Raw genomic sequence first — 15,755 nt, forward strand, 5'->3', positions numbered from 1 at the left:
ACGGCACTTAACTGAAGTGTATGCAAATGCAATTTACTCTACATTCACGTGCACATGTTTAACTTTAAACTACAACCATGTTAATACAAACGGGTATTTTTATGGAATAAAAGAAGCAATCTATAGTAATAACCGTGTCGATAGCCTACTTCAAAGTAAGCGATTTTTTTAGTCTAATTATACATTTACTTGACATCGAGGTGTTTTTCACGGTTGGCAGTAGGCTACTAGTCCTAAAATACAGGGGCTAGATGATGCTTGACTTGTCGGGCAGGTTACTGCTTATCATCTGTGCTCCCAACTTGTAATTAAAACATTTTCTAATTAGACAGGAGCTCGACATTTGGATGTCATTTGGACTAGGATGTCAATGTGGAGGCGACGGCCAAAATATATTTGCAAAGGTAACCACTTGCATACAACTTCGTGAACTTAAGAAAACGTTGTTTAGTTGGTTTTAAATGATTGAAGAGGTTATTTTTGCCTCAAGCACATGTGTGTGTGACACTGGTGCACAGGACGTTCACCTGCAAATAGCAATTAGTGGGTTGAGCGGGTGGATTTCCACAATTCTTGTCAACCTCAGATTGCAATGTTTTGCCACTTTCCCCTTACAGCATATCGAGAAGACAAACATGCCCATAGAGGCCCAGATAGAGTGGATATACTTACATTTAAATACAAGGTGAGGATATCCCGAATGGCCATTTGAAGTTGAATTGCCATTCTATGTTCATACTCCCGAATGTTTGTTCGACAAACAACAGCGGTAGCCTATCAAAATGTGTTATGAATTGTAAATCTGCCGCTCCTGAAAACATATATTTTTTGTTAGGAGATGTGTAAAATGGACTCGAGCTCTGATTCTGAATCTGATGCAAGCCCTAGGTGGTCAGACACCAGCAGCAAGGTGGGATTATGGCTAGAATGTCAGCATCACCCACTTCTTGATTTATGTTTAATTTAGACCTACCACAGTGGTTGTACATTGAAAATATGTCATTCTACCAGCTCATTATCACAACATAGCCTACAATAACATTACATTGACATTGTCAAACATTTACAGTAGGCCTGTATGTTGTATTAACCTCTTGTTCGCTTTGGTCTCAGGGCAACGTCAGCGGTGCAGCAGAAAGAAGAGCTGCACAGAAACTGCCATCATTAACACACAAACCCACTGGCTGGCACAACGTGGTGAGTTGAAGATGAACACTCCTGAGTGCCATAGAACAACCAGAGGGCCTCTGACTTTGGGACCCGAGACCTCTTTCAGTCAGTTGATGCCTTTGTTGCCAGTTTCTGTTACTTTATTTAGCAGACTATTGTCAGTACAGACATAAATTAATGTAATGCTTAAGATCAGCACTTAGGACATAATGACAACATAATGACAACATAATAATTGAAAATGTTCCAAATGCTACTGGGAGGTTAAAACTAGGTTCAGTGATCTGTAGGCCTCCATTTGTCTTTATGTAACATGACCAACACACCCCTTCAGTGCATAGATCCGTACGATGGAAGCTCGGAGGACTCTTGCAGCTCCATGAATTGTTCCAGACGGCCAAAGAAGGGTAGCTGCAGGTTTTGGGGAAAGTTCCGGAGAGGGACAGCCATGCATGGCCCCCTCCCCAAGGAGGTGAAGAGAAGTGGGACAACGGATGGTCCAGGAGGATCCCATTTTGGAGACATTCACATGTCAAGTGATTCAGAGATTGATTTCACCAACCAGAATGGCAATTGGCCTTCTAGCGATGTGGAAGATTCAAAGGCAGGGGTGTTGGAAGATAGCGGCGTGTTCACCAGGTCCCCTTCTGACCCACCTGGCCCTGCGCTGTCCACTGTTGGAGGTGATGTGTGCGTGCGGTCTGTGCATGGTTCAACCAATGAAAACAATCAAGAGACACCAACGCCTCAACCTCAGTCACCTGACCGTACCACAGGCTATGACTCACTTTCCAAAAGGAAGCTGGTTCTTCCCCAGGGTGAAATGGGGTGTTGGCACAGGAAAAGGCAATGCATGACTAAAGTGGAAGAGGAGAGCCACAGTCCTGAGGTGAGCACAGCTTGATGGAACAGGAAAGTAGCTGATGTCATTTGAAAAGAATATAAAACGCTTGGGTGGATTTTAAAGTAAAAAACACTCCATATTTTCTCTCAACAGTGAAATGAAATTGGGGAGCCATCAGGTCGACTTCTGAAACATTTTGAGTTACTTTGCACTTCCACTGTAAATAAAGCACTTGGTGTTAAACTTGTGTATTATAGTTGTGAATAATATTAAATAGTGGACTGAAATAATTAATTGGGTGCAACATTCAGCACAAGTTATACATATTTGGTAAGTAGAAAAGTTGTCACTCACTTAGGCAGTTCATGTTCAGATGACAATGGCCACAGAACATTACATAAGCATAAAAGTTTATTCCAAAACATGGTGGGAAATTAAGACTGAAATAAACTCCAGAGTGGTTTGGTTCAGAGGGCATTGAGGGGTCATGTGAAGGGTAGAAACACGATATTTTTTCCATGATTGGAGTCTGCTGGGACAGACATAGATAGGGCCTATGCAGTGCAGTTAGTGACTGTACTCTGTGTTGTGTTTAGAGCCTTCAGAAGCGGAGCAGCTGAATACACACGCAGTTGCAAACAGAAATGTTTAACCCCCTCACATCAAAAGAATTGATGCGAGTCGAAGTTATCGGACAAAAAGCCTAATTCATTCCAATTTTTTTATTTTGAGTACATCAATTGCACTTTTTTATTTGAACTCAAAGTTAACTTCACAAATGTGCACACCATTTTTCAACCCCCAGCTTCTTTGTGGAGTATTCTTTAGCCTTCATCATTTCTAATTGTATTCGGTAAGTTCTGGCGTAAGCTTCTTACACCTCTCTGTTGAAATATTTGCCCATTCTTCACATGCAAAAGCCTCAAGCTCATAGATGGTTTATGGCTTCTTCAAATCTCACCAAAGATTTAAATCTGGGAGCTGAGAAGGCCACTCCAGGATCTATTTTTCAACAAAGCTTTTGTTGACTTGGAGATGTGCTTGGGATTATTATCTTGCTGGAAAGTCAAATGATCAAGGTTCAATTTCCCAACAGAAGGAAGTTCCTTTTTTAAATGGCCTGGTATTTCTGGGAATCCATGATGCCAGGTACACGTTCATGTTTGGTAGTGACTGCAGCAGAAAAACATCCCCACAACATCAATGACCCACCTCCATTTTTGACTGTGGGGATGGTATTCTTCTCGTCATAAGCCTGGCCTCTCTCACACCAGACATACCGCTGGTCCATGTGTCCAAACAGGGTTTAGTTTCATCAGTACATAGAACCGCCTTCCAAAACCCTGCAGTCCTGTCCAAATTCCTCCTGGGATATTCTAGTTGACCCTTGATGTTTCTCGTGGTCAAGAGTTGAGTGCATCTTGGAGTTTATTCAGTGCTCGTCTTTATTCAGTGCTGCGTTTTGCAGTAACACAGGGGTTTTTCTTAGTTGTCCTGAATATGTTGCCAAGGGCTCTTGGCCAGGCAGGTTTGAGGCTGTGCCATACGTTTTGAACTTCCTTACAATGCTCCCAATGGTGTTTCTTGGAATGTTAAATCTTTGGGAAGTCTTCCTTATACCTAATTTCCCTCAGTGCAATCAAATAATTTCCTCTCAGTTTTAGTGGAAGCTCCTTAGCCTTACCCATGATTGCAACTCACCTTGAACACCTTCATGGGTGGGGTTTATGTATGCATCACAGCTGAAGCAAATTAATGATCATTATAGATTTCCCAAAGGCTTTTATGTTTTTAACTCCACTTTACGCCTTAATAACCATCAGAAGGTTTTAAAAACAGCAATATTATATAGGGGTTGAATAATTGTGACCTGGCTTTATTTAAATGTACTGTTGCACACTAATACTACATCATACATTTTCTTTTGTCGATTTTATGTTTTACTCAACTGATAAGAGAGGTCATCCAAAGCAAAATCTCTGTAATGATTTACCAGCAAAATCTTTTTTAATCTTTTGAGGGTTGAATATTTCCGATTGCAACTGTAGCTGAAAAAATAAACTTGCTTCCTTGCAGTTTTGCAATTATCTTGCTGCATCAGCAATTATCTGGTGCCAGCAACATGTACAGCTGGACTGGAGGTTCTTATTTTCAATAGTTTCTGCTTGATCTGCCCTTACTTGACTACTACCTCACTAGTAAGTTGTTCTTTTGATCAAGGGGTCTACCAAATGTGTAACTACATGCCTACACCAGTCTTCCATAATTTAGCTAAGCAACATTATTTTAATCAACTAATATGATGCTGTGCTCTCTTCTTGATACAAGCATTTTACATTTGTTCTCATGAAAAGGTAGAGTATGTGATTCTAAGACCAAAATTCAGCTAGCTCAGGGTTTTCATCCAGTGGTCTGTGAAGATGCAGGTGTTCCCTGACCATGCGTTCAATGACAGTTTCACTGTGGGAATCAGTGGTCTCTCAGGTTGCTTCTTAGTCAGCATGGTGGTCACTGGGTCACAATCAATTGAAAGCTCCTGCTTAAAACACTCCAGTGTTCATACACAGTCCTGACCCTATACATGGGGAAACCAACACTGGCTTTGCACCATAAACAATGTCAGCCAATCAACACAGTGCTTTAGGAGCATTGAAGTGAGGGGTGTAATTTGACTGGCTGCTGGGCTCCAGTATTAACAATCTTTCGCAAAACCAAAACCAAATTGTGGACTCTACCTTTAATCTTTGAAGTCAGTGGCCCCCGACTTCTCCCCTCTACAATCCCAGTTTATGGCTAGATGGAAAGTTCCTGCACTTGTGGGGATTGCTCAACCCCCTTCATTCCACACACAGTAGTCAAAGAGCGATGCCACAGACAAATTTAATGAATACCACCTTTAATGTAAACAGACCAACACACATTACTCCTTTCTAAAAATACATACAGACAACCTTCTTTAAAATCTTCCTCGGTTTCCAACTTTCTTGACTTTCAAACCTCCCACCTTCATTCACAGACTCTTAGTCCCACTTTCCACACACTTTCTGATCTCATTCCCAAAGACTGAATATTTAATGTGTCCACACACAGATTACTACTCTACTAAAAAGCCTTGTTTGATAAATGCAAGTGTATTCTTGAACCATATTTATGCTGGCAAACTACTTTTAATTCATAGACATGCTAGTTGCTAGGAATGATTAATGATTAAGTTTTTTTTTTTTATTGGTGACAAGCGCTCTAATCTGTGCAGAGAATGGCAACTCCACGCTCGTAGAAGTTTTGAGGTCCCTCCTTTGTGGCTATGTCGAAGTCGACGGTGAAGATGAGGTCGGCACGAGTAAAGTTGAGGTACACGGGCAGAGTCACCTGCAATAAGAGATTTGGGGGGGGGGGGGGGGGGGGGGGGGGGGGTAAGGATGGATACGAATGTGAGTACAATCAAAATGTAATCATTTACGAGACAAGAAGCACCGAAGCTGAATGCATTGGGGGGGAGAATAAACACGTTCATTGAATGCCTCTGAGTGTGTGTGTGTGAGAGAGAGAGAGTTTGAGAGTGAGCGAGGGAAAGAGAGTGAGGGAGTGTGACAGAGTGAAGGCATCAGATGTGAGAGAGTGCAAGTGTGCGTGAGCGTTTGCTCACCTGGTTCCTCTTCTCGGCACCGCACTGCTTCAGCCAGTGGAGCTGTGTGAGGGGCAGCTCAGTGGAGATGGTGTTGGACAGGGAGAGCTTGTTGTTGCCACAGGTGGCACCCTGCAGCTTCAAGCCTGAAGGGACGCAAGCAAGAGAGCGATATAAGAAGACCAGGAGTGGGGACAGGACAAGTGCTCTTAAGAAGAAATGATATGTACATAACATAACAAATGCCCAGACACAAAAATAGGACCGTGCATAGAAAGTGAATTCTGACTTCCACACCACTTTGATGTGACTGAATTACATTATATTGAATATTGTTTACAGGGGGTAATCATTCATATTAGACATTCATAATAGAATTGACTGAGCAATCTATGGCGCTATTTCTATATACAGTTGCTTTCTCATATCTAGAAAGGAGCCTCTAAGAAGTGCCACACAAGTGTTGCGACTTCTTTTAATACAAGTCCCCCTGTGCACTGGGACTTCTCTGACCCCCTCACCTTTGATGCCGAAGCTGCAGGCGTCCAGCTGCGCCCCCTGGCCGGAAGTCACGTTAACCTCCAGGCACAGCTCCTCCAGGGACCACATGTTGACCTGGGCCACATACTGACGGGTGGCCGTGATGTAGGCCTCGGGCACAAACAGGTTGCCCAGACACACGTGGATGTTCTGGGAAAGAAAGAAAATCAACTTTTAGTGAGACTGAACCGTTTTAGCTTATTAGAAGGCCATGTACTACAATGTCACTGCAGATAACAATATCTTTTTTTGTTGTGAGCTGAGCCATTACAGGCTGCCGAAGTTCTAGAATGTTCTGTGCGGTCCCTTAGTGTTTAGTCCTGCCTTTTCTTTAGGTGGGTGAGGTGGGTGGACTGTGCTGGGCATTTGTGTAGCGATCCTTAAGTACCACCAGTAAGAGCTTAACATATGACCTCACATTTAAATAAATTGATTACAAATAGAAACATGCCGGTCCTAAATGCCAAATTTCCGTAACATTCCAAAATGCAATTGTTTTTGTGGTCTGCAGTTTTGAGTCTGTGGTGACGTGCGTGTGTGCGCTGACCTTCAGCTCTTTGGCGCCCCCAGTGGCGGCGGCCTGCGAGATCTGCTGCAGCTGCTTGATGCGCTCGCTAAAGTCCGCCACCCACTGGATCACAGTCATGGAGGCTGGCACTGTGTAGCGACACCAGCTGCGTGGTAGAATACCTGCAGGTAGAACACACACACACACACACACACAATTTAAAATACATTTCACAATTCAAAATAAGCTCTAGCTATCCTTGTAAATACATATGAACATTATCTATTTATGAATGATTGTAAAATAGTGACCTTTGACCAGGTCGTTGATGAGGGTGCGGAGGTCGTTGGTCTGCTTCTTCTTGCCCTCACACACCTGCACCACATCAGTCAGGTCCGTACGCACCTCCTGCAGCATGCGCACTCCCATCTTAACCTCGCGCTCGAAGAACCGGAACAACGGATCCTACATTTTAGGAAACAAGCAACAAATGGATTTGAACAGAAATTTGCATATCTCTTGCTGGGATGTAGTTGTTTGGTCTAGCTCATAAAATGTGGAGCAAATAAAGGTCAATAAAGTTTTTCAAGAAGGAGGATTATAAGTTCCAGCGAATGTAATGTGATTTGGACTCCTATAACCATGTTGCAGAAAAAAAAAACATCCATCATGTACACAGACTCAATAATCTATGAGGAATACCCAATGTTTTGTATTCTGCTTGTTAAGAGAGAAATGGAGAAGACCCATTTTTCTTTTGTCTTGTAATACCATTTCAGGCCTGCCCCAATCCGCTGCAGGCTTACAGCAAGGCCCCAGGCACACATACTGTTTATGCCCTGCATTACCTTGATGTTCTCAACGGTGCGTTTGAGGTGGTTGACTGACTCAGGGATGAGCTGCAGCCAGTTAGAGGCGGTGGTCCGCAGTATGCGCATCCAGGCGGGCTGGGCGTCCGAGGAACTGCTGGTGCGCTCCTTCTTCTCCGTCTCGTAGGCCAGGTCGTCCTCGTCCTCCAGCATCTGCATTTTCAGCATCTTACCCATCATGTCAGTGCCTGAGCAGCACGGCCACCGCAGGCAGGGGAGTGGAGGGGGGAGAGTGAGAGGAGGAGGAGGAGGAGGAAGACGGACAGCGAGAGGAAGAGAAGAAAGAACGAGGGAGGAGGAAGAATTTGAGAGGGAGAAGGAAGTTGTGGGGAGCAAAGGAGGAGGAGGAGGAGGAGGGAGAGGAAAGGAAGGATGCAGGAGGAAGGACCGAGGCCATTGATAGTACAGGAGAGTTGGGATGGGGGGAGGGGGGGGGAGGGAGACCAAATTAATAATGGATGACAAACTGCAGCGCTGCATTCGCCTTTGACATGTTAACTCACATAAAAGGGATTAAATAAATATAACAAAACGTACTTACAAAAAATTATAAGGGAGAAGGAGAAAGTAACTCATAAACTGTTAAAATTCTTATACTTATAAGAACAAAACATTGATAGTAAGGTAGTGAACTATAATGGTTCCATGCATGTTTATGGGATAGCAACTTTAAAAGTTTAAAGCACAAACATGGAGCGCTGTGAGCAAAAGCATGAAACTCATGAAAACCAAAAATTAACCAAAGGTTAGGGGAGTGCGTAAGCAGCTGCTGGTAGCCGACACGACTGATGCGAAATACAGCTGCCAGAGGGTGAGGACTCAACCCCCACCCCTGCCCCTGGCAGAGCACCCTCTCCAATGTGTACCCATCACTAGCTCACACACACTACAAAAAGGCTAAAGTAGTTGATCTTCACAATTGGTTAAAACTAAAAATGAAAAAAATTCCACATGTTACCTAGCCGTGTAACCAGCATTTTAAAAGGGTATTCTAATTTCTAAATTATCCGACGTTATAGTTGTTTTGCAGAATTACTTTTTGAAATTCATCCAATTCCATAAAAACTACATAATCTCAAATGAAATCTAAGAGTTAGTGTAGGGAATTCTACTTTTAGTTCTACTGCCACCTCTCGTTTATTAGCTAAACACCTGTCCTGGAGTAGTAAACAGATTTAGGCATGCATATTAAAAAACACGGAGAGCAGTGAGAGTCAGTGAGTACCATACACACTGGACAGAATGCTCTGTCAAAAGCAGAGCAAAGTTATTCATATTTGTTTATGCGCTGTATGAGTTAACATTTGCCATGATGTCAGCCTGTGAACACATCAACTTAGAGAAACACTGTTAGAGCAGTACGTAGATACATGTGGAGAAGCATTGACAAAGAGCCCAGGTGTCAGTCAAATGGGCTATGAGGAAGGAGACCCTCTTTCATAGCCCGTTGTTACGGCATCGCCATGGTGAGTGACAGGAGCTGGTGGCCATACCCTGTGTGGTGAGCAGGACCCTCTCTGCGTTGCTAGGCAACCCCAGCCAAGATGGTGTCTGGGTGTCTGGAAGCATCTCCACCCAGTTCATGAACTCCTCACGCCTAAAAAGCACACAGCAGGATCAATCACACATTTCAAACCGTGTCACAGAAATTTCTAACAGGACACAAAGTTCCTGAATGTCTACAATTTAAAAGTGGGCATGTATTCTAGAAGGAAGGAGAGCATGGTGGAATTTATTAAGCAATGACTTTCTTATTCTAAACATTGTGACACTGGCATTTTTCTAGTTTCTGATGCTTGTATAGTCAACAGTATTATGCTTTACATGTCAAAGGTAAACTAGAAACAGAACACGTGAAATGTGATTTCATGTCCTCTGGTTCATTGCTTAACTTTTCTGCTCTTCTCTGCTCAGCAGTAAGAGGAAACCCGGCACTAACCTGATGCCATCAGGCATCTTGATGTCCTTGTGTCCGTCCACCTTGAAAGCCAGCTTGAACTCGCTGTCGAAGCTGCGGGTGGTGAAGAGGCGGTCCAGGAAGGTGTTGAGCAGCCGCTGGTCGAACTCGTTATCAATGCGCCCGCCATAGATGGATTGAGCCATCAGCGTCTTCAGGGCCGCCCACGGGATCTTTTCTGGAGAGATGTTCTGACGACCCTGGATGAGGACAGGAAGGGAGAGAGATCAAAACAACAACGGTCATTATTCGGTACACACACAAACTGTGTAAATGACATCACAACAACAACAAAATCCATGTAAAATCACTACACTCACTCTGAAAAGTGCATTTCATTTGTTCAACATGCACCGCAATTGTTCATATTTAGCATGTGCTAACATTTCTCAATGAACACCAAATTGTGTTACTGGGCATACCTGGTGTGGGTCAAATACTGTAACAAATGTTCTACTGGGGTTGTTATTTTTCCTGATGCATGCAACATCCATGCAACTTCACATAGGCCTCTTTGAAGTCATTCAAAAGTGCTCATGTCAAAGACCATGATAGCCCACCTTAGCGGTGTCGTCCAGCCAGGTGTCAATGGTGTCACAGGCAGAGCGCAGGTCCGACTCTCCGAACTCGTACTTCTTGGACCAGCCCAGGGGGGCGTAGCGCAGGCGCTCCTGGATGACGGCATGGAACCAGGCCAGCAGGAAGTAGAGGCGGGCACGCTCGTTTGGAGCCTGCAAGGCAAACGTGGCAGTTAGCAAGCAACTTGGTATGATGAGCAGAACATTTGAGGTCGTTCGAGCTAGGCAATTACCTTGCATGCTTATGATGCATATGATTACATTGCTATGCAACAAAAGGACAGGGCAGATGGCCAAAATGATCAGACTGCTCTTAGCAGCACAGAGATCAAAGTTGATCAATCAAGGCAATGCTCTGTAACTATGGTAGCAGACAAAACAGAAAAGTCTCGGGTAATGTGCACTTACGAACTCATTTTTTTTGCACACTGGTTGGAAAGTTACAGGCCTTCAAAAGAAACTCTTTCAGACCTCAGATCTAACCTCTGCAGATTTGTCCACCATTGTCTTCTAAGCCCACTTGTGAAAGAACAAACATCAAAATGACATGGAGGTGCTGAACCCACCTTGCACATGCGAGCCACTGGGATGTTGGAGAAGGTCCTCAGCATGTTGGCCTTGACGCCTGGAGGCGGCTCGAACACAAAGATGCGACCGGCACGCAGCAGGTTCACTGGGACCTGAGGGAGACCAGGGCGGGACTCAAATTAAACAGTTTGATGACAATGTCTACGGTTAAGTCTGGATCTGGCATCTAATGATTTTCTTATGGTAACTGAAAATACAGAAAATTACAGCAAGTAGCTATTATTATTAGTCTTTTGTCCAAACAAATTAAGAAATGGCACATTTCATAAATACATAAAAAAATGAATAATTTAAATTAATAAAGGAATGCTTAAATAAAAAAATAATTATTCATTTTGACTGACCTTGGGGTTGATCTCCATGGTGAGGAAGAGGCGGAAGCAGGCGTGTGGCTGCATGGAGTGGAGCTTCTTCTCCAGTTGCATGAGCCAGGCAGGGGCCAGGTGCACATTCTCCAGCATCACCCACCTGCACAGGAGAAAATGCAGGGGGTTAACCATACGTGACTAGTACTGTACTGAACTGGGTAGGGCAGAGGTAATGCTGCAGTCCAGAGGCATCTGGGCAGGGACATCATCTGTGAAGAACTAGAATTCCTATACTGCTCATCCAGCTGGCATGCGGAGGAAAAAGTTATAGCACAGAGTCAAATGGAAAAATTTGAATTGTGCCATTGTCCAAATACCTCCAGTGCAATTTAAAGAACTGTATACACGTATTAAGGGAGTGTTTTCCAGAGAGCTATAGAACGGCTTAATTGGATTTAACTTCACTCAAAGAAAAGACAGCAGAAACATTCACACTGACACTGACCTGCCAGACTTTACAGCAGTGTTGATATCACGGTCAGCTTTGTTGAAGCCCTCAGCAGAACCTGTGAAGCAGAGATTAGTTAATTTAAAGTTCATCCAAGCCTCTGTTTTTACAGTTCAACTGCAACCCAAGAAACAAAAAAGTAAACGCTGAAGCAAACACATGGACATCCTGTGGCCTAACTGTACGGAGTCAAATTTAAACGCACTGTGGCCTTACTGTACAGAGTCAAAGTTCAGTGCAATCAGATACTGAACTTGAATCTGATCTTTGGCAAACCAGAGGTTCCTCAGACGCCCTGCGTAGTCTTACCAATGGAGATGGAGGTGATGTGTTTGTTCTGCTCAGCAGCCAAATCTCTCACCAGGCCGCTTGCGTCGTACCCGGGCACAGAGCACATCAGCACAGGGGTTCCAGGTTTCACCTGAAAACACCAATTCAGCCTCATCAGCAGGGTTAAACCAAACCCATGAAGTAATCACTAAAATAATCCTCACTCCTAATCCTATCCCAAGTTCTTATGTGCCAACCACATAACAGAACATAAACCAAGCCAAAAAGCTTCATAGGTTTGTTTTTTAAAGTCTCAGAATGAAACATTTATTTTCAGAGGAAGCAGTACGGTTACATTTACAGACTGATTTAATGGTTTTAGTATGTCAAACTGTGGTTGAGTGGGAAACGATACATTTCTATTTTAAAATGTTTTATTACAGTAATTAAAAAGTGAGCTGCTAGTCACCTCACTGTCCACAATGTTGGCCAGGTCGAGGGGCTGCTCAATGATGGCCATGAAGGTCTCTCCCAGGACCTTGGAGACGAAGATGTGGGACATGGCCAGCATACGGTCAGGCCTGAAGGCCTGGATCAACAGCAGCTGGTGCACTGCCTGGCCAATAGGAGCTGAGGAAGGAACACAAGCATGTAAGTGGCCGGCCAGATGACCATTCACACAGGCAATTTTACTATTACAGATTCAGGACAGGGAGGGGAGATGAGATGAGATTACATTTCATTGGTTATTGTTTACATTTTTCACCTCCAAGTGTAAAGACCTTGTTTTTAGTTTTTTTTTTTCAGATAAGGTAGCCTATTACAGACTGAGGCTATGACACTTTGAAGGCTTTGCAGTGTGTACATTTGTTCGAGTATGACAGGGGCTTTAAGGACTTACTGGATGCCTTCTCCTCAGCCCACAGGTAGGGCACAGACAGCTCTGGGGAGTTGCTCTCAACCCACATGAAGAATTGCTGCAAGGAAAAACAAAGAGCTTCTCTCAAATCTACTCCACTAAAGATCACAAGTCTACAGTACAGGATGTGGTAAAAAGTGTGTGTGTGTGTGTGTGTATGTGTGTGTGTGTGTGTTTGTATGGTCAATATGTATTGAATATTGTATATTAACGGTATCAATATGTCGATCACATATCAAAGCAACCGTGCCAGGAAACATATGAAACTTGCATGTAAGATTATTACCAAAGGGCATAGATTCACTTCTGAAACAAAGACCAGGAAATAGTACAAATGGTAGTGACACCGCTGAATATTCAACACACTCTCCAACTGTCTTTTTGTGTACGTCTTGCAGACTATCTCTGCCATGTTACTGCAATGAAGAACTCTATGTGTATTTTACGTTAGAATGATTTTCTGAACCAATGGTAAAAGTATTTTATTGTGAAATCAAATGCAGATAGTGAGCACCATGCTCCGTTTTCTCTCTGATAACTAGCACAACCTCTTGAGCGGGAGGGAAAATCTGATGACTTATATATCCCTAATCTACCCAGGCTCCAAGATGGCTCCTTTCAGAGAATTCTGGCTAGTAGATAATCGAAGGATAATCGAGGATAATGGGATGGCAGATAAAAGAAGGGAGGTGTATAGCCTTTATGTAAGATGTTTAAGTTAACATCCTCTCACCTCGTCGGCCTGCACTTTGGTGATCAGGTCATTGAAGGCAGGCATATGGTTGAGTCGCACCATGGCCTCGCTCTGCTCCGTGGTCAGACCCTTCACCTTGGGGATGGATGTGCCATTCAGCACAATCTCCTTCCCACGCAGGAAGTGCTGGAACTCAACGTCAAAGGCTGGCTCACTGCACAAAGGAAGATCACATACATACATTCATTCATAAAGCATATGTTCTCAAATTCAGTCTCAATGTGGTAGGTATCGTAGATGTGTGGATAATAGATCACCTGGGCATGCCCTTCAGGTTGATCCTGGCCAACAGCATGGCAAAAGTGATATGGTCATGGTGAAGCATGCCTCTTGCCACACGGTTAAATGCAATCTGTTAAGACAAACAAAATACAGCCTTGTTAAGGGTGGGCGGGGAGAAAAAAAGCCTTTTATTAAGAGAAACATTTTCATGTTATGAGACCCTCCCAGACACTGTAAAACTTTCTATGTCAGTTTCCAGTAGATTACGTGTACAGCCTCTCTGTTGGGGGGGGATGACGTACCTGGAACAGGTCTTTGGTGATGACGTGGAGGCGCTGGCTGTGGTCACTGATGCCCTTCAGGTTGGCGTTCTCATAGAGGACTGTGTGGTAGATGTCCAGGAACAAGTGAAGGGAATACTGGTACAGGAAGTGGATCTGACGAGAGGCAAAAAAACACACACGCACACAAATTCAGATAAACAACTAGTGCTTAAAACATTCAGTTGTCACAGCTTTTAAAATCTGGAACTTTAAAAGTACACTGTGTAGTTTTAGTTGTCAAAAGATATGAATCCTCCCAGCCTTAAAAGATGATCTTCAGTTTACATTTTGAAATCTCAAAATGCTTTGAGTTCTGTGAGTGTTGCAGAAAAACAAACGTCACTGCAGTTCAGGTCCAGAGAAAAGAGTTCTCACCTGGTTGAGTGCCTCCATGGTGAAGTAGATGCTGCTGCAGGCTGAAGACAAGGACAGGTACTGCTGAGACACCGTCTCCACCTCCTGCATGACGATGTCCGTCTCCTCTACCTTCCTAGTCACCTCCGCTGCCTCCTTCTTCAGGTTCTCCAGTGTGGTGATGATGGTGTCATCGTCCAGGATACGACCCTTGACCTCATTCAGGGCCTGCAGGAGGGACTTCTCCAGTTGACGCAGACGCAACTGGAACTCACCTAGTGGGGCAGTACTTATTTAATTGATGTTGAATATGATTATGACTATGAATGTCTACTAATACATGAGTGGGATCAAGAGTAGCAGTGAATATGTGCATATCATGACTGTATGATTTTGTAAGAGTGCTGTAAAAACTTTGTTTATATCTACCACGAGAGAGAGAGAGAGAGAGAGAGAGAGAGAGAGAGAGAGAGAGAGAGAGAGAGAGAGAGAGAGAGAGAGAGAGAGAGAGAGAGAGCTTTAACCATGGCTCACCCTGCAGTTTGAGAAGGTCTGAGCGTTTCTCGTCCACGTCAGGCCTCTCGGCCTTCAGCACCTCGTTGAGGCACTGGCTCTGCAAGCTGCTGCGAGTCACCGTGAAGTTCACAAAGGTCACACGAGAGCACAGGTCCGGTGGGAACTCAACCTGAAAAACAAAAATACAGAGGATGGGAGTCATGACGGGTCTACTGGTATATCAGCACTGATTAATGTTAATAAATAATACAAGGTCATGACAATTTTTTAAATAAAAAATAATGAGGAAAAAGCCCAGGTATTTCTGTGTCTGTGCTTGTGGAGGGGACACTGACCGTGGGGTCACGAGTGGAGAGGAAGATGACGAAGGACGGGGACAGATCAATGTCCTGGTCTCCCAGGGTGATGAGCACTCTGCCTCCGGTCCTGCGCACTTCTCTGTTTAGCACTGGGTTGAGGATGGGGTCATAGCTCTCCACGTCCTGTAGAAGAAAACAATCAACAATCCATTATTTTAAAAGCACTGTTAATCAAAATAACATTAATTTTGTATTATATATACACATGTTCTCATTTGCTTAAATGTTGCATTGCTGCAGGTTTAAAACATTTACTCTAAAATAGTCAGTTCAACGCGTTATAAACGGCATTAACGCAAACCCATTTTAAAGGCATCATTTTTTTTTGCGCGCGATTAACGCGTTGTAAAAAAAGAAAACAACGTTTTTTATTTTTTTTAAGATTAACGTTCTTTTTGGCCTTGCTAACGTTATGTTTGAGTGAATGGTTAGCGCGATACAGCGAAATGGATGATTGAAAAAGCGAGCTTCACTGTTGTCTGAAAATGTCAACAGGCCGCTGGCTGAAAGCACAGAAGTAGTAGGCTTACCTTTTATTGGTAA

General features: G+C 43.7%; 1 protein-coding gene across 1 annotated transcript in view; it reads right to left on the reverse strand.

Moving 5' to 3' along the window:
• Nucleotides 1-4,893: 4,893 nt before the first annotated feature.
• dync1h1 (dynein, cytoplasmic 1, heavy chain 1) overlaps nucleotides 4,894-15,755 on the reverse strand; it is a 42,565-nt gene continuing 31,703 nt past the window's right edge. The window contains exons 57-77 of the mRNA XM_080849950.1: nucleotides 15,189-15,335; nucleotides 14,872-15,022; nucleotides 14,359-14,612; nucleotides 13,963-14,097; nucleotides 13,696-13,790; nucleotides 13,418-13,592; nucleotides 12,667-12,742; nucleotides 12,235-12,395; nucleotides 11,805-11,916; nucleotides 11,493-11,553; nucleotides 11,024-11,147; nucleotides 10,658-10,771; nucleotides 10,074-10,244; nucleotides 9,496-9,713; nucleotides 9,050-9,153; nucleotides 7,536-7,744; nucleotides 6,999-7,152; nucleotides 6,727-6,869; nucleotides 6,161-6,329; nucleotides 5,661-5,785; nucleotides 4,894-5,383 (exon numbers count right to left, since the gene is read on the reverse strand). Coding sequence (XP_080706076.1) covers nucleotides 5,255-5,383; nucleotides 5,661-5,785; nucleotides 6,161-6,329; nucleotides 6,727-6,869; nucleotides 6,999-7,152; nucleotides 7,536-7,744; nucleotides 9,050-9,153; nucleotides 9,496-9,713; nucleotides 10,074-10,244; nucleotides 10,658-10,771; nucleotides 11,024-11,147; nucleotides 11,493-11,553; nucleotides 11,805-11,916; nucleotides 12,235-12,395; nucleotides 12,667-12,742; nucleotides 13,418-13,592; nucleotides 13,696-13,790; nucleotides 13,963-14,097; nucleotides 14,359-14,612; nucleotides 14,872-15,022; nucleotides 15,189-15,335 — 3,027 coding nt within the window. The 3' untranslated portion in view covers nucleotides 4,894-5,254. The remainder of the gene's footprint in view (nucleotides 5,384-5,660; nucleotides 5,786-6,160; nucleotides 6,330-6,726; nucleotides 6,870-6,998; nucleotides 7,153-7,535; nucleotides 7,745-9,049; nucleotides 9,154-9,495; nucleotides 9,714-10,073; nucleotides 10,245-10,657; nucleotides 10,772-11,023; nucleotides 11,148-11,492; nucleotides 11,554-11,804; nucleotides 11,917-12,234; nucleotides 12,396-12,666; nucleotides 12,743-13,417; nucleotides 13,593-13,695; nucleotides 13,791-13,962; nucleotides 14,098-14,358; nucleotides 14,613-14,871; nucleotides 15,023-15,188; nucleotides 15,336-15,755) is intronic.

Source organism: Sprattus sprattus (assembly GCF_963457725.1).
Source record: "Sprattus sprattus genome assembly, chromosome: 13".
NCBI classification, from domain to species: domain Eukaryota; kingdom Metazoa; phylum Chordata; class Actinopteri; order Clupeiformes; family Clupeidae; genus Sprattus; species Sprattus sprattus.